At 37.7% G+C, this 24,043-nt stretch overlaps 1 protein-coding gene across 4 annotated transcripts in view; it reads left to right on the top strand.

Moving 5' to 3' along the window:
- The window catches only part of ppp6r2b (protein phosphatase 6, regulatory subunit 2b), a 40,799-nt gene extending 28,793 nt beyond the window's left edge, over positions 1 to 12,006 (top strand). For 2 of the 4 annotated variants that reach the window (XM_087292849.1, XM_087292848.1), the window contains exons 17-23: positions 245 to 372; positions 2,962 to 3,116; positions 3,436 to 3,610; positions 3,779 to 3,852; positions 5,281 to 5,461; positions 9,763 to 9,864; positions 11,489 to 12,006. In XM_087292849.1, coding sequence (XP_087148975.1) covers positions 245 to 372; positions 2,962 to 3,116; positions 3,436 to 3,610; positions 3,779 to 3,852; positions 5,281 to 5,461; positions 9,763 to 9,864; positions 11,489 to 11,519 — 846 coding nt within the window. In that variant the 3' untranslated portion in view covers positions 11,520 to 12,006. The remainder of the gene's footprint in view (positions 1 to 244; positions 373 to 2,961; positions 3,117 to 3,435; positions 3,611 to 3,778; positions 3,853 to 5,280; positions 5,462 to 9,762; positions 9,865 to 11,488) is intronic. The other 2 variants (XM_087292851.1, XM_087292850.1) reach the window with 1 other exon arrangement.
- The last annotated feature ends 12,037 nt before the right edge of the window (positions 12,007 to 24,043 follow it).

The following is a 24,043-nucleotide window of genomic DNA, read 5'->3' as shown; positions in this document are numbered from 1 at the left end:
CTTTATCTTGTGTTTTTCTACACTTACAGCAACATTTGTACGTCTGAATGATCTTTTTGTTAAATCGTTTTGTAAAAAGAGATCTACACTACTTGTCTTGACTTTTTTCTCAGAATTATAACATCACAGTTGCGAGTTTTATGAAATTTGGAGATAAAAGTTACAATTTGGAGATTAAATTAACTAAACTGCAAATTTTGTAGTTTCCTTACTCACCCCTCCCTTCTTTTCTTTCCTCTCTCAGGCGAGCTCTGCCGTGTTTGAGACTCGTACGAAGGAGAGAATCCGTCCATTCGAAGAAGCTGAGGAGGAAGAAGATATTTGGGAGGATAAAGAAATCAACTATGCAACACAAGTGAAGGCCAGAAGCAGGTTAATAAATCACACACACATTCACACTCGCACACGGAACATCCATTACTCAGACTGCTGTTGTGCTTAATACCATATCAGCAGGATTGGCTATCAAACATTCAAGAAATAATATTCAAATAGAAGTTTTCTTCAAACAAGCACTATACATAAAACGTACACGGCAACAATACTGATAAAAGGTCATCTTTTAATGATAAATACTCTATGTATATAGTGAGTATAGAGATGAGAAAGAATCATTCATTCATTTTTTTTTGGCTTAGTCCCTTTATTAATCTGAGGTCTTCACAGTGGAATGAACCGCCAACTTATCAAGCATCTGTTTTACACAGAGGATGCCCTTCCAGCTGCAACCCATCACTGGGAAACATCCATACACACCCATTCACACACATACACTATGGAAAATTTAGGCTACCCAATTATCTATACTACACGTTTTTGGAATTGTGGGGGAAACCGGAGCACCCGGAGGAAACCCACGTCAACACCGGGAGAACATGCAAACTCCAGACAGAAATGCCAACTGACCCAGCCGAGGCTCGAACCAGCGACCTTCTTGCTGTGAGGTGATTACGTTACCCTCTGCGCCACCGTGCAGCCTGAGACAGAATCGATTGATTGGAATTGATTGGTGTGCGTGACCATTATGCAGTTTTTTGCAAGCACCAACCTCCCACTCTGCCTCGTGAAACTAATACGGAGGTAACTGAAACTGCAATTCATCGAATGTCCACTGGGGGCTTGCTCCAAAATGCCCAACATTATAGAAGAAAAAAAAAAAACGTGTTTACAGCCGGGTACAAAAATGATTAGATGGATATAGCTAATATTACCCCCCCATGTTAACTGTGAGGGGGTCAATTTTTTTTATAACTAGTTTATTTATATAAATAGTTTATTTTATATCAAGCCTAAAAATTCTGCGTAATTAGGGGCATGGCTATCACACCACCTCAGCTAATTCTAGTAACTGAACTCGGCATATATATTGTACTTTTGCTTTCGTTTTATGTGGCTTTACACCATCATTTGCCTTTTAGGATTATTTCTTACTGTGCGTTCACACCGAAAGCAGTGAGAGCGTCCAAGGTCGCTCTGCCCGCCCTGGTGACAGCGCTGTCTGCCTTCTCCTCCAGCGGCAAAAGCGTCAGAATTCACTACACTGATCTCATATTTAAAGGGGCCATTGCAGCATATCAGTTACATTCCTGCATAAAACATGCTTTCTAGCGTGAAAATGTTGCGCACTTCTCATCAAACCCATTTAATAATGGAAGATCAAGTTGCATGTGGTGTGGCTTTGCTCCACTTATACATCCAATGTGTCCATGTGTCTGAAATATCCTGAAGCAGCAATACTGTTTTGTACTGTCGCATGAGATTCACGCTTTTTTAAAGATAAGTATATTTAACATTATTGCACATCAGTAACTCGCCAGTAATGTATGTTCCTGTAAGAAAACATTGTAAATAGTTGAATATCCGGCGACTACAATAATTAAACCCTTGGGAACAACTGTGGTCGGAACTAAAGTTCACAGGTCTGTGTTCTCTGAACTGCTCTCAAGCGGTGGACTTCTTCATTCTGATTGGTTGTCGCCGAACCGCGTCATAGCTCATTACCATAGAGTTGACTTGATTTCAACTCTTCTTGACGCCCACACCGATAAAGACGCGCCGCGCTGCTCCTTGTCGCTTATCGCCGCCGACTCTCATTGAAAATGAATGACTTCTGGCTACTTTGACGCTCTCGCCGATTTCGGTGTGAACGTACGGTTACAATTATTAGATAATATGGCACTTAATTGTGTTCACAAAGCATTCAAGTCTGACCTAACGGACACTTTGTCCGTGGCAGGGGTCACCAATCTCGTTCCTGGAGGTCTGGTGCCCTGCAGGGTTTGGCTCCAACTTGCCTCAACACACCTGCCTGGATGTTTCAAGTATACCTAGTAAGAGCTTGATTAGCTTGTTCAGGTGTGTTTGATTAGGGTTGGAGCTAAAACCTGCAGGACACCGGCCTTCCAGGAACAAGTTTGGTGACCCCTGGTCTGTGGTATTTTGCAGCACCTCATGCATAAGCACAGCGATTTTACAAGCTGTGTGATGATACAAGCTTTTAGCTTTTACACACAGCAGCGCTCATTAATGTCAGTTCTAGAGTAGTGGACCAATCAGAAGAACTCGGAGGTGGGACTAGCATTGCAAGCTTCTATTTATGGTAGCAAGCTGGCATGACAACAGCAACATGGCGAAGCATTTCTGAGTGCTGCGTCTTGCATTTTCAACCACAAAGAGGTGTTCCTTGTGAATAGCTGCTAAGTTGTTGCACTGCTGTGATTTTTTTTATTTTTATTTTTTGTCTAACTCCTGTGATTGGCACATCTTGACTGACTGCATTGGTTGTCGAGCGAACCGAACCGTGACTGTTCTGTTTGAATACATGTATTGTTACAACTCTAATGGCCAAACATCCAACAAAAAAAAAATATATATATATATCAAAGTGTTCTTTCTTTAAAGAGTCCACCTTTTATATTATGTTGAATATCATAGGATTGTTTGTGCTTTATATTTCTGCAGGTTTGGCCTGGTGACGAACCCTCAGAAGAGCGAGGCAGACGCCGGCTCTCGTAAGCGCCTGGGCTCTCCTGACATGGAGTGGTTCCCAGAGATCAAACCAAATCCAGAGGAAAAAAAGTCCCAGGAGGCGGAGAAGCAGCTGAGTGATCCGCAGAGTACGCTTACAACTCACAAACGTTACATTATTTATTTACACTGTCACTATTGTTTACACATTTCACATGTAGCCAAGCACAAAAATATTGATACTGCTGGCAAATTTTGACTTAAAGTTTTTTTTAGACTGGAAATGACTCTGGCTTCTCCCAAAAAATGATTAGAGGATGTATAAGAGGCATCATTGTGGGAAACAAACTCAGCTTTATTTACATTTGAACAAAAACTTTATGTCAGAATTTGCCAGGGGTATAAATAATTTTGTCTGGTAAAAAGTGAATTCACTCTATGGAATTACTCTTCACTGTCCTGCATCAGGTCCTGGCTGGATCGCGAGTTTTGAGGATGACTTCAGCTGTCGTGATCTGGCCAGTATAGCGATGGACACGGGCTCCAGTGTGTGGGGTGGCTCTGGCTCCGGCTCTGACTCTCAGCTCAGCCAGACCGAGGACAAAGGCTGGGCCACTTTTGGAGACTTCCAGCCCTTCTGCTGGTGAGGAGGAGCTGAGTGTCAACTCATTTCTGTGTTTGGAGAATTAGCATGAGAGTGTGCCAAAGACAAATTTCCACTTCTGGACAATCAAGGAAGTCCAAATGTTGTGTGCTTGAGCTGACCTTGTCTACTTGCGTCACTCTGTGCTGAATGCTCTTGTGTCTGCAGTTCAGATGCAGGACCCAGATGCAGTTCACCTGCCAACCCAGAAAATCCCAACAAACAGAGCGAGACTGAAGAATGTAAGTGCTTTATAGACGTTTCTGTTATAGTATATTCATGGTATTGAAGCGTTACTAGTTTTGAATAGCTGATGGCGCTCTTGGCTAGTTTTTACCCAGCCGATGGCACTATTGGCTAGTTTTTAAACAGCAGATGGCTCTCTTGGCTAGTTTTTAAACATCAGATGGTGCTCTTAGCTAGTTTTTAAACAGCAGATGGCGCTCTTGGCTAGTTTTTAAACAGCAGATGGTGCTTTGGCTAGTTTTTAAACATCAGATGGCGCTCTTGGCTAGTTTTTAAACATCAGATGGTGCTCTTGGCTAGTTTTTAAACATCAGATGGTGCTCTTGGCTAGTTTTTAAACAGCAGATGGGGCTCTTGGCTAGTTTTTAAACAGCAGATGGCGCTCTTGGCTAGTTTTTAAACAGCAGATGGTGCTCTTAGCTAGTTTTTAAACAGCAGATGGCGCTCTTGGCTAGTTTTTAAACAGCAGATGGTGCTCTTGGCTAGTTTTTAAACAGCAGATGGTGCTTTGGCTAGTTTTGAACAGCAGATGGTGCTCTTGACTAGTTTTTAAACATCAGATGGCGCTCTTGGCTAGTTTTTAAACAGCAGATGGCGCTCTTGGCTAGTTTTTAAACAGCAGATGGTGCTCTTAGCTAGTTTTTAAACAGCAGATGGTGCTCTTGGCTAGTTTTTAAACAGCAGATGGCGCTCTTGGCTAGTTTTTAAACAGCAGATGGTGCTCTTGGCTAGTTTTTAAACAGCAGATGGTGCTCATGGCTAGTTTTGAACAGCAGATGGCGCTCTTGGCTAGTTTTTAAACAGCAGATGGCACTCTTTGCTAGTTTTGAACAACAGACAGCGCTTTAGGCTAGTTTTTGACAGTAGATAGCGCTCTATGCTAGTTTTGTAGAGTAGATAGCACTTTAGGCTAGTTTTGAAACAGCAGACGGCACTCTAGGCTAGTTTTATACAGCAGACAGGACTCTAGGCTAGGTTTTAAGCAGCAGACGGTGCTCTAGGCTCGTTTTTACCAGCAGATGGCACTTTTGGCTAGGTTTTAAGCAGCAGATGGCGCTTTAGGCTAGATTTTTACCAGCAGACAGCGCTCTTGTCTAGGTTTTAAACAACAGACAGCATTCTAAGCTTGTTTTTACCAGCAGACGGCACTCTAGGATAGGTTTTAAACAGCAGACAGCCCTCTAGGCTAGTTTTTAGCAGCAGATGGTGCTCTAGGCTAGTTTTTTTGTAACTACAATGATGTAAACACAGCTTACTATGAACACTCTTGTAATTCGCCTTAAATTTTCTTAGTGTTATTAATGACAATTTCATGTAAATAAATAAGTGGTATTTGTTAGTAATTGGATGCACACAGCAATGCATTTTTAAACTTCAAAATATTGTTATTGTTATCTTTAGTATTGTATGTTTGTGTGTGTCAGTGAAGGGCTCGTCGGCGTGTGTGTGGAGTGTGTGTGGAGCGAGGAAAGCTCCACTAGTAGCGTCTGACAGCAGCTCCAGTGGATCAGACAGTGAGGAAGAGGAGGAAAAATCCAGCATCATTACTGAGAGCAGCGGCAAACTTAAAGCGGAAGCAAAACATGAGAAAGCAGCCATCAGCAGGTAAGCACACAATAATACATTACAAACACACATTTGTGCATTTTTTTTATGGTCCGTTATAGCCAATAATAATATTGTATTGTACTATTAGGAATAATTGTAATTATATAGTTATCTATTGTTGTTTAAAAGTGATATATTATTTAATATTATTTGTAGGAATTACCATTTTTTTATTTTACTTTTAAACATTATTATTAATATTTTAAAATAGATCAATTTAAAGGCAGTGCTAATAGTAATGCTACTAATAAATATAACAGTAAATAAATAAATAATTATTTAATATTAAAATATAACATTATTGTTAATACTACTGCTATTCATTTAAATATGATGATTATTATTATTATTGTTAGCATTAGTAGTTTGAAACTAATTTATTTTTACTGTTATAATTATTATTAGTATTAATTACTTTAAGAAATTCTTGTTGTTATTATGATTAATATTATCATCAATGTTATTATTGTCATTTACACTTACTGTTGTTCAAAAATTTAGTATAATACAGTTATTAGAAGTGTCAGTAGTTATAATACTTGTATTGTAAAAAAATTGCTTTGAAGCATTATTATTATTTCATTATTATTATTATTATTATTATTAATAGTAGTTGTATTACTACTATTACTAATAATAATTTTATTCCACTTCAAACCATTATCGTTATATTGATTTACCGCTATTATTTATTACTATTACTACTAATTATAAATTGTAAATGTTAAAGGTGCAGTATGTAAGTATGACATCCAGTGGTTGAATTAGGTATTTTGTTCCTGGATCAAAACAAACGCAAGCACAAGTTGCCAGATTGAGGACAGGGGTAGGGATACACCGATACCATTTTTTTGGATTCGATCTGATCTCAATACCAAAATTCTGATCATCGACCGATACAGATCTGATCCAGATACTATGCTGTTTTCTTTTTTTTTTTTTTAAGCATAATACAGTTTCTATAGCACTGGTGCTAAACTCAAATAATATATCTGCTTCAGTAAAAATAACTGAGCTATAGGCCTACCGTATATGACAGACGACACAATCTAACTAAAAACATGATGCTTGCTGTAAACTAGGCTACATTATTTGAGCATTCGTTATGACATTGATCTGTTGTGGTCCAGCTTGTTTCCTGTTTCAATAGTAAGATTTTTCTTTAAAATTTGTAAAAGGCTACAAATACTGACCCTAATCGATGGGAAAATAATCAGTCTTTTAGATTGATATTTTCCTGCAGGTTTGATGCAGACTAAACCCAACTGTCTGAGGCCAGTTTTACTTGATAATCCCTCGCCAAATCTCATCGAGAGTGAGACAGAGAAAGTTTAAATCAAGGTCAACATGCTTCAGCACCAAAACTGAGCAGCACAAAGGGAAGAAATCAGTGCGTTGGAATCTGTCCAATGTATTATTGAGCCTTTTCTAATTTAAAATTTCAGGTAGGCCTACTTTGTGTGTGAAGAGCAGGTAACAAACCTCTCTACTCCAGTGTTGCGAATGCGATCTGCTGATCTAACAGACACAGCGCAACGTGATTTAGAAACAGCAATGAACTCCTTGTTGCAGGTCAACATGAACCCATTTAATACAAAACAAAATGCATTTCTCCACCGATTACTTGCATTAATAGGAACAAATAATCTTGGAGAAAGATTTTCGTGTTGTCATGAACGCGACATGCAGCTGGAATTGTGAATGAATAGAGAATGAAGGACAGGTGCAGCGACGGGAAGTGTTGAAATGAACATGAATTTAACCACTTAAATATTCAACTGCATTTCACATTAAACTATGGCTTCGGAACATTTAGGATGTTGTAGCCATTGGCAACTTTTTGGTGACTTATAATAGGCTACCTTCGTGGCTTAGTTGGCTTATAAATAGAGAACACACACAAGATCGGATTTGGATCGATATCAGCTGGCTGGATCCAGCAAAAATATGAGGTATTGAATCGATATCCGATTCAAGAATCGGGATCGGTGCATCCCTTGACAGGAGCGAGCGATTTAAACCGTGTTCAAAATAAAAGCAACGGCACCCGATAGAAGGTATATTTTCAATATTAAAAGGAGTCTTTGTCCTCACCAACATGTCGAAGTGATATATTAGAATCGGCTTCTGCTTTTTACAGGTGAACAACAGAAAACTTTGACAATGATCACCGATGAATGATTTAGCGTGTACATTTAATAATGTTAAAGAGGTTTAATATGTATTAAACAGATTATAAACCTGACCATTCATGAGTGAGAGCATATTCTGTGCTTCTGAATCCCTGTAATTAAACTTCTGTCGTGTTTCGTCTGGTGCAAACAGCCAAATTGCTCATCCCTGCGTATCTAGTCACAAAGTGTGTTGTTAGGACACGGGTGTCAATGTAACATGCTCACCTAATGTTTACATTTGTAATAGTTATGTTATTTGCTAATTAATAACCTGATGTGGAACTCTGAATTTGAGGGTGCTTTCACACTTGGTTCAATTGCCTGAACCGTACCTAAGTTCGATTGTCCTCCCTTGCCACCTTCTCGGTTGTTTTCTGTTCACACTGTCTTTTTTCCTTCGGAAGCCCAGTACGCTTGTGTCATTGAGCTGCTGTTTTGTTTACGGCTGTTGCTAGGTGACGGTCACGAAAGTGCCGAAATGGAAAGACGTCCGCACATCACAGTCATTTTGCTTTTACTAAAGCTTTTGGTTTTGGACATACAGAAAGCGACTCGTGTCCATCTGCCGCAAAAATATTATAAACATTCAGAACATCCCACGATCTGCAGAAGCTGTTTTTGGAGGAGACAAGCACTGTGTATCAATGTGTTTGCCCTGGCTCAGTTCCATTTGTCACCAAGGTACAATACGTGACACACGCTCACACACGAACGAATGAACGTTATGAAAACGATAGTTTGTTGTACACTCGGCGGCTCACTTCCGTTATTTGGTATGATTGCATTTACATCAGAAGTGAAGCGTACCAGAGTTCGCATGAACCATACCCCAGAACACCTCTTTCAGGCGGACTCGGGTACGGTTCACTGGTTTAGAACCCCGAGTTTAGAAGACACGTTCACACTAGCTAAACGTACCGTACAATGACGTCAAATGAACCCGGGTGTGGACCAAAAGTGCTAGTGTGAAAGCACCCTGAGTCTCATTTCGGAGGCTGCTACTGTCCACCAGAGGTCGCATTTCGGTCACAGGTGCATGCTTTGAGAGCCTTCATGACTGACTGAATGAAAGACAACCGGGGTGCTGAAATATAATTGGCTAATGCCGAGTTCAGATGTTTTCACAATGCATGACTATCTGAGCTAGCGTTTTGTCGCTGCTTTGTTTACTTTACCAAATCGGCGACAGGGGCTTTCACATTGCATGACTTTACAATAGGAAGAATTGCCAACAACTTCGTCCAAATTACGTCTCACCGCCAAAAACAAGTCGTATATCTTTTGTTATTAACTACATAACCAGAAAGAAGCCTTAAATGGGGAAGAAAATTTACAAATTTGCTCACCTGGGTTTAAAGGGAATTAGCCATTTCTCTTCAACTTTCCTTTTTAACTTTCTGTATGAAACGTCAAACAGACACGGGTGCTCCTGTCAAACCTCCACTAGGGACTTTTTTCTTCATTTCTTGGGTCCAAATAAACCGAAAATGAGCGCTTTTAACTTCTCCCCCCGCCTCCCGCTGGCCAGCTGGTACACTCTTTCTGGTGCTGCTCTCTCATTGGCTGTAGGCGGTCGTTGATAGTTCAAACTGTGTGATTGTCACTCACGTGCACGAGCACCAATTTGCCTGTGATTCATGCATTTGTCGGTGATTTCTCAAAATCTGTCGGCGAGTCAAAATCAGGGCTAAAATCATGCAGGCATAAAGTGGCATTGGGCGGGTTAAATGAACCAAACAAAAACAGCTGTTAAGGCACGGAAACCACATTTTCAAAGCCGAATATCTGACTTCAGCATTGTTTTTAGGATGAACAAGCTTGTTCATTCAGCATGTTTTTTAAAAATCATCAAAAGTCAAAAACTTACACACAGCACCTTTAATTTGTATAAATCGTTCTTGTTTCTATAGATAATAACAACAATACTAATAACAACAATAAAGCACTCTTATACACAATTTACATACCCATTTGAGCATGAATACATTTTTGCAGATAGATAGTAGTTATTATTATGATAATCAATAATTATTATCAGTAAAAACTGCTGCTTTGACTCCAGACGTCTCAGAAAGTGTTTTAAGGACTGTGATGTCCTTAATGCTTTCTTCCACTGTCTTCCAGTGACATTAATGCCAAAGCAACAAGTGGCATGACAACAGATGTCATAGCAACAGGAACCATGGCGATGCCCATCACTGGTACTCAGTCGCCCAAGGAGAAGAAGTGAGTGTTTTACCACAGGAGCTTGCTGGACATATGTTTGAAAGAAAACCTGGGGTATTAATATCTGTGAGACATATTTTTGAGTTTGTAGGATTACAAGCTCATTATATTCATCCTGAAGAATGTAAGAGACACTGTTTACGTTACATTAAGCCACAGAAATCTTAAAGAGATAGTTCAACCAAAAATGTAAATGTCCTCATCATTTCCTCTCTCTCATTGAGTTTTTAAACCTTTATGAGGCCGTTTACTTATTGCATCTAAAAATGCATGGAAAGTAGGGATGCACCAATACCATTTTTTTAGATACGATATCAAAATTCTGTGTAAAGACCGATACAGATCCAATCCCGATACGAAAATTCTGAATATTGACCGATACAGATCCATAAACAACTATGGAAGTCAATTGATGCCAGCTGCAAACATTAGGGAAAATACTATGGAAGTCAATTGATGCCAGCTACAAGCCTTAGGAAAAATAATATGGAAGTCAATTGCCGCAAACTACAAGCATTAGGAATAAAAATACTATGGAAGTCAATTGATGCCAGCTACAAACATTAGGGAAAATGATTATGGAAGTCAATTGATGCCAGCTACAAGCATTGGGGAAAATACTATGGAAGTCAGTTGGTGCCAACTACAAGCATTGGGGAAAATGACTATGGAAGTCAATTGATGCCAGCTACAAACATTAGGGAAAATGACTATGGAAGTCAATTGATGCCAGCTGCAAACTTTAGGGAAAATACTATGGAAGTCAATTGATGCCAGCTACAAGCATTAGGGAAAATGACTATGGAAGTCAATTGATGCCAGCTACAAACATTAGGGAAAATGACTATGGAAGTCAATTGATGCCAGCTACAAACATTAGGGGAAATGATTATGGAAGTCAATTGATGCCAGCTACAACCTTTAGGGAAAATACTATGGAAGTCAATTGATGCCAGCTGTAAACATTAGGGAAAATAATATGGAAGTCAATTGATGCCAGCTACAAACATTAGGGAAAATGACTATGGAAGTCAATTGATGCCAGCTACAAACATTAGGGGAAATGATTATGGAAGTCAATTGATGCCAGCTACAAACATTAGGGGAAATGATTATGGAAGTCAATTGATGCCAGCTACAAACATTAGGGGAAATAATATGGAAGTCAATTGATGCCAGCTACAACCATTAGGGAAAATACTATGAAAGTCAATTGATGCCAGCTGCAAACATTAGGGAAAATAATATGGAAGTCAATTGATGCCAGCTACAAACATTAGGGGAAATAATATGGAAGTCAATTGATGCCAGCTACAAACATTAGGGAAAATGACTATGGATGTCAATTGATGCCAGATACAAACATTAGGCAAAATGCTATGGAAGTCAGTTGATGCCAGCTGCAAACATTAGGCAAAATGCTATAGAAGTCGTTTGATGCCAGCTACAAACATTAAGGAAAATACTATGGAAGTCAATTGATGCCAGCTACAAACATTAGGAATAAAAATTTTATGGAAGTCAATTGGTGCCAGAAAGAAACTTGTATATGTTTTAAACAAGGGTAAGTGTATATTGCTTTTAAAATCTCTAAATATGTTGCATGGTCTGTCTTGTTTTGCAGGGGCGACTCCAGTAGTAATGGCCCGATGTAACCTCATTCTCCTCCATCTTCATGACAGCTGTTGCTCCACCTGTGAAATGCTAAAGGCTGTGGCTTTCCCGTTGACAGACACGACTCCTCTCTGTGTGTGTTTTTGATTTGAGCATGAGCGATACTCTACGTGATCTCCGTCTTCCCTGATGAAGACACATAGTCACTGTTGGAAACACTAAACTTCACATCAACGCCCACAGGTCAATTCTCACATATGCATCATCCAAAGGCTTGATTTATAGTGTTGTTTTTTTATGTTTCTGAAGCAGTATTTACCAGTTTGAACGAGGCAGGAGATCAAGTCTGAGTGAGCGAGCGAGCGCGTGTGTGTGTGTGTGTGTTTTGATCAATATCTCTGTTTGCTGTAGCCTTTGGGCCTGGTACTGACATGATTTCAGTACTGATTTGTTTGCACTTGCGTTTCCACAGCATTTATCTTTTCAAGCTCCGCCCATCATTCATAAACATATTTAAATGAGCAAAAATATTTGGGAGCAGGTCTCAGTGGTTATTTTTTTTCTTCTTGTTGCTGTTGTAGGATGTTTGTTTTAAAGGGATAGCTCACCCAAAATGTTTACTCAACAATATTTTATACAAGGAAATGGCTTCCAAAAAAGGGAAAAATGACCGTAAATTTCATAATTTCTAAAAATGGACCAAAATAAGTGACATTTTTCCTTTGTCAGTACTGTTACACTGTAATTGGCATTAGTTTACAATAAAAGATAAGAACATTTTGTATTAAATCAGCTGTAATATGTGTGATTAGGACAAAAAAATTAACATATTTCAGCAATTTAGGGATTTTTTTCTAGTAACAACTGTATGTGTATATGAATGTTAAACTATGACTCCTGATTTGTTGAAACCAGTTGATTTATTTTGGAAACAGACATTTTCATGAAGGAATCATTAAATCATTCTGTCTAAGTCAATCAGCTGCTTTCTATAAATCATTTGAGTCAAACCAAGTGACTTAATATAGGGATCATTGAATCAGACTGAAATGATTTGTTAATGAGAGCTGATTCATTTAGAAATAAAACAAATTACTGCCTTTATGAATGGATCATTGAATAATTGACTCAAATGATTTGTTCAGGAGCACTGATTCATTTAGAAATCATACAAGTGACTTTTTTGAATAGTTCATTAAAACATTGACTCATGTGATTCGTTTGAGAGCGCGGATTCATTTAAAATCATACAAGTGACTCTTTATCAATGGTTCATTGAACCAAATGATTTGTTTAAGAGCGCTGATTTAATTAGAAATTATACAAGTGAGTCTCTTTATGATTGATTCATTGACTCATTTACTGATGTGAATTGTTCGTGAGCGCTTATTCATTTAGAAGTGAAATGGATGACTCTATAAATGGATCATTAAATCATTGGCTCAAATGATTTGTTCAGGTGTGCTGATTCATTTAGAAATGAAACAAGTGACTTTATGAATGGATCATTGAATCACTGAATCAAAAGATTTTTTAGAAGCACTGAGTCGTTTAGAATTTATACAAGTGAGTCTTTATGAATGGTTCATTGAATCATTGACTGATGTGTTTTGTTTGGGAATGCTGATTCGTTTAAAAATTATACAAGTGACTCTTAATGAATCATTTATTAAATCATTGACTGACATAATTTGTTTGGGAGTGCTGATTCGTTTAGAAATTATACAAGTGAGTCTTTTTATTAATTATTCATTGAATCATTGACTGACGTGATTTGTTCAGGAACACTGATTCATTTAGAATTTATACAAGTGACTCCTTATGAATGGTTCATTGAGTCATAGACTTAAATGGCTTGTTCAGAAGCGATTGTTTGAAATGGTTTGAAAATTTAAAATGTAAAATTATTTATATTATATAAGATATAAAATCATTTAAAATGATATGTTACTTTCTTTATGAATAGTTGATTGAATAATTGACTCGTGATTTGTTCAGGAGCACTGATTCGTTTAGAAATTAAACAAGTAAATCTTTATGAATGGTTTATTGAATCATTGACTCATGTGATTTGAATCACTGAAAAGAATGAATCATGGAAAAACATTTCAGCAGCTCTGATTTATTTAAAAAATTATACAAATGACTCCTTATGAATGAATCATTGACTCGCATGATTTGAATCACGGAAAAATTGTTTGGGAGCACTGATTCATTTAGAAATTATACAGGTGACTCATTAAGAATTGTTAATTGAATCACTGACTCAAATGATTTGTTCAGAAGCGCCAATTCATTTAGAAATCATTTCCCTATGCAAGCTTGTTTTAAAACTTCCTAAAGGGACTGGGAATTTAAATGTTTAGGCATTTGGTAGGAATTTGATCCAAAGCGGCTTACACTTACATTGAAGGTGCAGAGTTATCAGGGAATCAGTGAATTGAACCCACCATGTTGGCATTGCTAGAATCATGCTTTTTGTGTGAACTATCCCTTTAAATCTTGTTCTTGTCTGTGTGCTTGATATCAGAATGAACTCTCAGGTGAATGTTGTGTGTCGTGTGTGTGTGAGTAAGAGGAACCGAGGGTGCGTTTTGTGTGCCTTCAAATCAGAGAATGGACACATCAGTATGTTTATTGTGTGCACAAATATCTTTAGTCACATCTTCCTATATCACTGTCAGGTCTTAGTAATACTCGTGTGTTCTTTACGATATATTATATTTTTTATGACTAATTACTAGCGAAACACTAGAGAGCTGCAGTGTCCGTTTGAAGCTAGAGCGATAGCAATAACTGTACTTATTTTGGGATTCATTTCCTTTTTTTTTATTAGAAATGTAGCTTTGACGAAATGTGCACACAAGCTGTTTGTGAGAGCGAGTGTTGTGTGTGTGTATTAGAGGCTCGGTGTGTTTCCAATTTGTTTTGCACTTTTAAAAACTTGATTTTGATACCAAATGCAAATGTTCGTGGCGGTACGATGATGAAAGCGAGAGCCAGTTTTTGTGCGTGGTTGAGTTTACAGTTAGTTGTGTTTTTTTTTTTTTTTTTTGGAGCGCGAGTGTGTCGTATTAGTGAGCGTATATAAGCAAGACGCGGGAAATATCGATTGATCAGTCTCTGTGCTGGAATGTAATTCATACTTTTATAAGTTTATTATCTTTTTTTTTTTGCCAAATATTCCGTCCGTCTTTCCCCATTCAGGATATCAGGGTTGTATTCTCTCCTCATGGAGATTTATAAATGTCATTTCAGATGGTTCATTCAATTCAGCACTTACAAACTGCCACTTACAGTAGTAGTGGATTAGCAGAGCGGTCTTTACTAGAAGTAAAAGGTAACTCCCATTGATCTTGTCTTCCACATGTATACGGCTTTTTATGAATAGCTTTTCCTATGTAATCTATTCCAAGCATTTCTGTCATTAGCTGAACTAACATGTTTAGTTGACATGTCAAATATATCAATTTAGCCAGTTTTGCTGCTGTTAAAGGGTTGGTTCCCACACTGTACAATGTTGCTCCAACACAAATTGCTCAAGTCAACTTAATCATATTTACAAGTTTAAGTAGATTGAACATAAAACAATTAAGTTGCCCCCCCCCCCCCAAAAAAAATTAAGAATTGTGTTGTTTCAACTAGGGCTGGGTTGATATGGCAAAACTGCTGTCTTGATCATTATTTTCCATATTCAACTATATCGATATATATGAGCAACATCACAGGAGTAGCACTGCCATATGGCTGTAAATTGGCACTGCTGGGAAGTGTGCATTGTTTCCTTAGTGTCTCACCAGTGATGATATACAGCCATATCGCACTGCTACGAGTGTGATATTAGGCTTATACAACAGTTTAACGGCAAAATCGTATATATTAGGAAGACAATCAAACACAGAGTCTAAAAATCCTTTTTTACGAGGAACTCCATTCATGCAGCTGACGTCAGAACAGCAGAAACCGATACTACTCCACCGTCACTTTAGCGCTAGTATTTGAATGATTCTCTAGCGTAATATCTAAAGCAGCGGTTCTCAAACTTTTTTCATCAAGTACCACCTCAGAAAAAAATTGTCTCTCCAAGTACCACCATAATGAGCAGTATTGAAATACAGTAGCCAAGTACAGCAGCTACAACTCTGCACAGTTTAAAATATATGTTTATATATACATATATACATTTTGAAATATATGTAGCATGTACATGACATATTTCATTCCTCCGTGTACCACTACAAGGAAGTCCGCGTACCACTAGTGGTACACGTACCACAGTTTGAGAACCACTGGTCTAAAGTGATGACAAAAAACACGTGATCTTGCTTACATTTAAAGATTATAAGGCTGAACGGCAGGAAATGCCATCAGTCTACAGAGATTTCCCAGTATTTCTCTGTTGTAATCAAGAGATCACAATAATTAACCCCGAAAAAGCCAGAGCAAAGCAAACACTACCACATTATTATGGTATAAATACAGCACTACAACATACAAAAAAGAGACACATCAACTTAGAATGACACTTACCTGATTTGATCTGCTGTAGTTTGAAATTGACAAGTTTTTCTCATCTAATAACTAATTGTGCGGTCTCTTGTCGACATCTTGTGGCGAAGCGTCAACCGTCTGCTCTGCTCAGTATGACAGGCTGATGGATGACGATGTGCTGCATCTCAGAAATTATAAATATTTTAAATAGGCACTATTTTAAATAGTTGCAATCTAAACAACTACATTCTCACCTAAAAAAGCCTCAAAAGTACATGATGTTGTCCAACAGCTGCGATATTTGTCAAACTGCAGTGAGTTTATTGATCTGTTGTGGACGGAGTAATACAGACGTTTGAGGCTGCAGAAAAATCGCACGGCTATCAGCCAATCAGATTCGAGAACTGTTGTATAAATTCCGACATACACTGTTAATGCTTCCAGCATTAAAAGAGTGTGCCAACAATGATCAAAGCTACAAAAATTAGAGCATTCATTAAATAACGTTTACTAAATATTGTTTATTAACAAAAACAGATTAGATTACTCAGATTTTGACAGATTTCTGCTGTGTGATTGGCTCTTAGATCAAAATCAAGTAAAAATGTCCTAAGCTAGTCATCGTGATTGACATTCTCTATGCGATTCGATATGATATCGTTGATCGGCCCAGCCCTAGTTTCAACCCATTTTGAATGCGTGGTTTAAACAAGCAGCAAAAGTCATTTTTTGAGTGCAGGTTATACAATTTCAGTGCCCAAAACTAGTTTCTGGTTCCAAGAACGTTAACAGAATGTTCTGCATTGGTTAGCCAGGTTTTTCTTCTCTTACTTTAGGAAAACATTATGGGTTTGTTTCACCTTGAAATGAAAACTGTCATCATTTGCTCTCTCATTCCAAACCTACAAGAAGCGTGTTCATCTTCTGATCACAAATGAAGACATTTTACATTTTAAATAAGATGTGAACAGATTTGTATCCCTCCATTTGAAAAGTCAAACGCTTCAAAATGTTTGTAAAGAGATAAGGGTTTTGGAGAGATGCAAAAGGGATATAAATAGAAATGTGCTGTTAATTTACGTACATTTTAAGCTGAAAATGTTTCTTGACCATTCATAAATTGCTAGTCAAGGGTTAACAGCACTTTTTTATGGATTTTATGGGCAGCACGGTGGCTCAGCGGTTAGCTCTGTGAAGAGTCACCTCACTGACCACACACACACACACACACACACACACACACAAACAAACAAAAGCACACACTCAACCACACACACACAACCACACACACACACACACACACACACACACACACACAAACAAACAAAAGCACACACTCAACCACACACACACACACACACACACACACAAACAAACAAACAAACAAACAAAAGCACACACACAACCACACACACACACACAACCACACACACACACACACACACACACAACCACACACACACACACACACACACAGCCAAACACACACACACACACACACACACACACACAACCACACACACACACACAACCAACCACACACAACCACACACACACACACACACACAAACAAACAAACAAAAGCACACACACAACCACACACACACACACACACACACACACACACAGCCAAACACACACACACACACACACACACACACAACCACACACACACACACACAACCACACACAACCACACACACACACAACCACACACACACACACAACCACACACATACACAACCACACACACATACACACACAACCCCACACACACACACACACACACACACACACACACAGAGCCTGCAGTTTAGTTCGCGCTTTTAAAAAACAACAGATGTTTACAACTGGAAAGGGGGCGGTAACTAATTTAATAATCGTTTATCTCGAATAATGGTTTTTTATAATCGTTAGAAGCCAAAATCAAAATCGGATTTTCGATTTATTGCACAGCACTGTGTTGTCATGTCTTTGCAATCAAAATAATGTGGTTATTATGGAAGTCAATTGGGCAAAAACTGCCACTTACATGACGAAAGGGTAGTCAGTTAAACAGTGCACAAGGGTTAATTTTGTTTCCGATCTCTTAATCCTGATTTGCTAGGATAGAAGTGTTTAATTAAAACATTTTGAGTTACATAAACTCTTCTAGGTCTGGAATGACATGAAAGCGACCATTTTAATTTCATTTATCACTTTAATAATAGTCAACGTTTGTCCGCACATTAGCAGGAGAGAAGAATATTTGATCAAAACTGTGATGTAACAATTAATCCAACGTAATGAAACTAATCTAATTTTAGTCAGCACTTTTCAAGTTTCATATTTCCCCATGGAGATTTTTTTAGCTGAATAATAGATGCATCAGAACCTGCGATGTGAAGTCTATGTTCATGTTGTTGGGTTATTTTCCTGTATGTGTACATGTACCTAAAAACACAAACACATACTGTAAGTACGTTATGACCTGGTACAGTATTTCTGTGGCATGTTCTGCCTCAAGCATCCGTCCATGGTGTGAAACTGGATCACAGGTCTGTTGTCATTTGGTCAAATGCCCTTTTTAATGTACATTGATGCTGGTGGTTTTCTTTTCCTACCGTTTTATTTTTGGTATAATGCAATACTGTACCTGTTATCTGTTGTCAAAGTTAGGCTTTAAAATCAGATATAAAACCAATAAATATTTCAAATGGGGTTCTGTGTCCTGTGTTTGTGTGTTTAGACCATGCGAAATTAATAAAACAGAAAAGTAGTTAAGTGTGCACTAACACAGTGTTTAGCCATCATAAAAAAATATGTATAAACGCATTTAACATTTGACACTTTTATTTTCTGAACTCAAGTGCTGTTTGAATTGCATATAGTCAAACTATTTATTTTAATTCCTTTCAATAGGGATTTTATTCAGTTGTTTTGTGGAAGAAATGACAAACACATTTATTTATTTATTAACAGAAATTATTATACCTGACTAAGCACAGCTTGGGAATAAACTGTGTGAAATTATGTAAGGAAATGTAAGTTGTCCACATACTTTTGTTTTCTTTTGCATATCAGAGCAAGTGCTTCATTAAACATTTCATATACAGTGATCAAAGTGGTGAAAACAGACCAAAATAATGACTGAAATACATGTATGTGGAAATGTAAAACATTTCTGTTTGTTTTATTCTGTAAAAAACTGATAATTTATTTTATTTTAAAAACGTTATTTATTTTTTTGGCATAAAATATTAATAATGTGCCATCTCTCGTTTGGTGGAATAATCCTGATTTTTATTTATTTATTTATTTTTATCACATAAAAATTTTTTTTTTAAAGTTTTTCTGATCATCAATTACTAATAAACAAAAAAAATTTTTTTCATTTTTTTCTCTGAATTTTTTTTTGTTGTTTTCTGGAAATAAAAGCTGTAAATTATATTTTAATTTGAAATTAATAAAATAATGCAAAAAAAAAAAAAACTTGTCCACATACTTTGATGTACTTTAGCATGTCATGTTCCCACAGTATACAATAATCAAAGTGCTAAAAAAAAATGTGTGTGTGCATGCATGCAATTGTTCGCTTTCTCTGGATATTTTGCTTTATGTGTTTGAGTAAAACATTTTTTATTTTTCATTTTGTAAACTGTTGATAAATTATTTAAAATAAAATGAAAATGTACTATTTTAATAAAACTAAAAATCTATTTGTTTATATATTTGTTTTACTCAAAACACAACCCTTATTCAGAGTTTCTGCAGGTTTCATCGTCAAATTTAAAATGTAATTTAATTCCCATTTAAGACCATTATGAATGAAATGTAAGACTTTTACATGGCTAAACCCAGTATTTGTTGGCTTTTGGTCCAAATGGCTGGAGTATAACTCCTATTCAACTTAAAGCAATTCTACTACAACACCTTCAGTTTAAGCCTATTTATAAACATCATGTCCACTCACACTTACTTCTGTAAATAGTTTTTATATAAATGGAAGATCATGTAAAGAGATACGTTGCTCTATTATTATCATCAGTTATTAAGTTTAGGGATTTTAATTCAGAGAATTTACTGGATCTCTTTGCAATAAAAATCTTTAAAAAAAAAAAAAGTTTTGAGATGGATTGTTGGTGATTGGATGAATCTCGGCCCGATTGGGTAGCTTAACTTGGACAAAGGAAATTTAAGACCTGTTTAAAAAGATTTAAGACCTTCAACACAACAGTTCAGTGAATTTAAGGCCTTTTAACGACAAAAAGTCTTCAAAACAATATATTTTAAAGTCAAGACAAGTCAAAGTTTATTTCTAAAGCACTTTTTATAAATAAGTGCTTACCAAAAGGCTGTACACACATATACACCATCTAAAACAAAGGACAAATACAACAGACACAAGACTCTCATATGGTATTAAAAGCCAAAGAGTAAAAGTGGGTTTTAAGACTAGTTTTAAAAACAGAACGGGTTGCGGCCTGCCTAACATGGGGAGGCTAATTATTCCAAAGTTTGGGGGCCGCCACTGCAAAGGCACGGTCCCCCCTGGTTTTTAACCTTGCTCGTGGAACAGCCAAAAGTAGCTGATTAGTACATCTAAGTGCCCTTGATGGAGTGTACAATTGGATTAATGAGGACAAATATCATAGTGCTAGTCCATTTAGGCATTTAAACACCAAAACTAAAATCTTAAAATGTATCCTACGCTGTACAGGAAGCCAATGAAGAGAAGCCGGTATAGGTGTAATGTGCTCCTCGTCAGCAAACGAGCAGCAGCATTCTGCACCCTCTGCAGACGAGTAATGGAGGTATGGCTACCCACATAGAGGGCATTATGATAATCTAGCCGAGTCGGGATAAAAATATGTATAACCTTACCTTTTCAAAGTCGTTAAAAGACAAAAAAAAAAAACTTTAATTTGGATAATTGCCTCAACTGGAAAAAAACTAGCTTTAATTGAGAATTGATCTGCACTAAAAAAAATATTCAAAGTTGATTCCTTGGATTTACTCATTTTTTTTCATGTTAAGTGGTTGTAAACAATTTATTTGGGCTGAATTTAAACAAATTAAGTTGAGCATTATTCAATTTAATTTGTTTGTTTAAATTCAACACAAATAAATAAATATTTGTGTTATGTGTAAATGAATAGTTTGAAACAGTTCTGCATGCAACACTTTATTCAGTGTGTTTATCCAGTTTGAAGCCACTATCCATAATAACACCCTGGTTTTTTACATTCGGTTTCACAAAAGGATTTAACACACCAAGATCCAAACAATCCTAAGTTCCCCTGGACCCAAATACCACCACTTCTGTCTTTTTGTCATTGCACATTAAAAAACTTAGTGCCAGCCAATATTTAATGTCTTTAGGACAGTCCAACATTGGTGTGATGGACCCAGCATCTTTATGCAGATGATGCACAGCTTTATTTGACCTTAAAGATGAAATGAAATACTTTCTACAAATAGACCCTAACGGAAGCAGATATAAGGAGAACAAAATAGGTCCAAGAATGGAGCCTTGGGGTACTCCACATGAGAGAGGTGCTGACGAGGACATAAACTCCCCTAGGCGAACAGAAAAGCTTCTGTCAAATAAATATGACTGAAACCATTCCAAGACAATACCTTTAATACCAATACAGTGCTCTAAACGAGAAATTAAGATCTTATGGTCTACTGTATCAAAAGCAGCTGTAAGATCTAAGAGCAAAAGAACGGCACGATGTCCTGTGTCAGTGACTAGCAACAAGTCATTAAAAACTTTTATAAGTGCTGTCTCAGTGCTATGGGAAGATTTAAAACTAGACTGGAACACTTTTTAAGACCCCGCGGACACCCTGATATTGGCAAAATGTTCTGAAAATTGCTTCGATTTCTTCTAGAGCTGTCTCCAATGCAGTCAAAAAACACTTAAAAATAAGATGGATTGCTGGTGATTGGACAGAGGAAAATTTAAAACGCACATAGGTTACCCCTTTTTTCAGATTTAATATAAGTCTTTTGCGTCTCTAGAATGTGTATGTAAAGCAGGGATCTCAAACTCAATTTACCTGGGGGCCGCAGGAGGCAAAGTCTGGGTGAGGCTGGGATAAGGCATTTCACAAAAAAAAGTCCTCAAATGTCATTATTAACAGTTTTAATTATTTCTTCTGAACATGAAGTGTCCTGAACATTAATAGAACATTGAGTGAAGATTATGAACAGTTCTTCTGAACATGGCATCTTTTGCCTACTTCTTGCTGCCAGAGACTTGACAGCGCTTCTTCTCACAAATCTGAACCACGTTTGGCTTTAGAGCGGAAGCAGTTGAGACCCTCAGTATGGCTTGAAGATGATCCTCATTAAGTCTAGACCTGAACTTTGACTTATTGAAGTCCTAGGGAAAAAAGTGGGGGAACTCACTCAAAACTTCCATTCCCTCACCTAAAAAAAAGGCGTATATATGTATAAATAAAACACCCCCACCCCACTCCAGTCACATCAGTCTGTACCAGTCTGTATCTACCTATAATATATATAAAATGCAGGGGAATGCCAGTGACCGCCGTGTACGGATAGAATCCGCTCCGCTGATTCTGTCAGTGTACAGCGGTCGGCGCAGGCCACAAAATATTGCACTGAGGGCCGCAAATGGCCCGCGGGCCGCGAGTTTGAGACCCCTGATGTAAAGTTTCAGCTCAAAACACCCATCAGATTTTTCATTATACCTTTTACTAGATCCTGTTTTAAACATCTTTCCAGTAGGGGGTCGTTTTGTCATACTGCGCCTTTAAGACGTGTCCTCCCCGCCTACTGTTCCTACGTGCCTGTCAGCGTGCCTTAATCTCCTCCCTCAGCTGCGTCAGACAACAGACAGACTTAAAGGAAAAAGGTCTCGTGCAGAGTTTGTGAGAAATACTACAGTGAGAACTTTACCAATAAGTATTTGCTGTGCAGTTGCATTGATGAGTGACACGCAATATCGTCACAAAGTTCACGCGCGCACACACAGAGATAAACACACACACACACACACAGACAGACAGTTTTTCATGCAAATGTGTCAGGATACAGGCTAATCTCCACTGCTGTATGGATATGTTATGTTTATGTACAAAATAAACCTGATTTAACATCCACAAACCGGGATTGAAGCATCTTCTTTCATAATTGTTCTGACACGCAGCTGTGCTGATGAAGTAAAGCTGAAGTAAATCGCTGTACTTCGTTACACACACTTGCACTGTTTTAAAACATTTTAAACATGTGAAACTTACTCTTGATCGCATTTGATGACGATGGATGATCCTAGCGAACTGAACAGAGCTTTTATTCCCGGTTGCTTTGAGCACGTCTGGCCTTGTTGATATAATCATACACCTGACTACCGGGACATGCTATGCGAAGCTGTCAATCAATTCGGTGGGCGGGGGGACCACACTCCTACGTCAAGTTGCAGTCGGTCTGAAAACTGCTTCAATTGGTCCACCGTTTTTATGTTGTTAAATTGAAAAAAAAAAAAGCACTGGGTGTCTTTATATCACCCCAATATGACGGTCTATACACTAAATATACACACATGTCTGTCCAAACAGCTTGAAAAGTAGATTTTTCACCATAGGTGCCCTTTAAGACCTGTTTAAAATTATTTAAGACCTACAACACAGTATTTCAGGGAATCTAAAATATGTGGTTTTGAAAATGTAAGACTTTTTAAGACCCCACAGACACCCTGATATTGGCAAAATGTTCTAAATATGGCTTTGATTTCTTCCAGAGCTGTATCCAATGCAGCCACATTCAATCATCTTTAAATTAAATGTCCTAATCCAGATTCACAATCAGTTTTGCCTTGACAGTGAAACCAAAGGAATGAAATATAAATTCCTCCAACAGGAATGAAGCCAATCCAGTGTGAAGAAGCACAGAAAGCGAAAGTTTGCCTGGAGGCACGAGAGGGGCGGGGCCTTGCATGAGGGGAGGCGGGAGCTCAGGAAAAAAAGAAGGCGTGGCCTTGAGAGTGTAAATATTTTCCAGCCCTGGTGGAACCTGTTTGTCTGCTTCACACACACATACACACACACACACACACAGAGAGAGA

This window comes from Danio rerio, chromosome 18, assembly GCF_052040795.2.
Source record: "Danio rerio strain M-AB ecotype USA chromosome 18, GRCz13ab, whole genome shotgun sequence".
NCBI classification, from domain to species: Eukaryota; Metazoa; Chordata; class Actinopteri; order Cypriniformes; family Danionidae; genus Danio; species Danio rerio.
The sequence above is the reverse complement of the archived record's forward strand: the minus strand, read 5'-3'. Positions and strand labels throughout refer to the sequence as shown.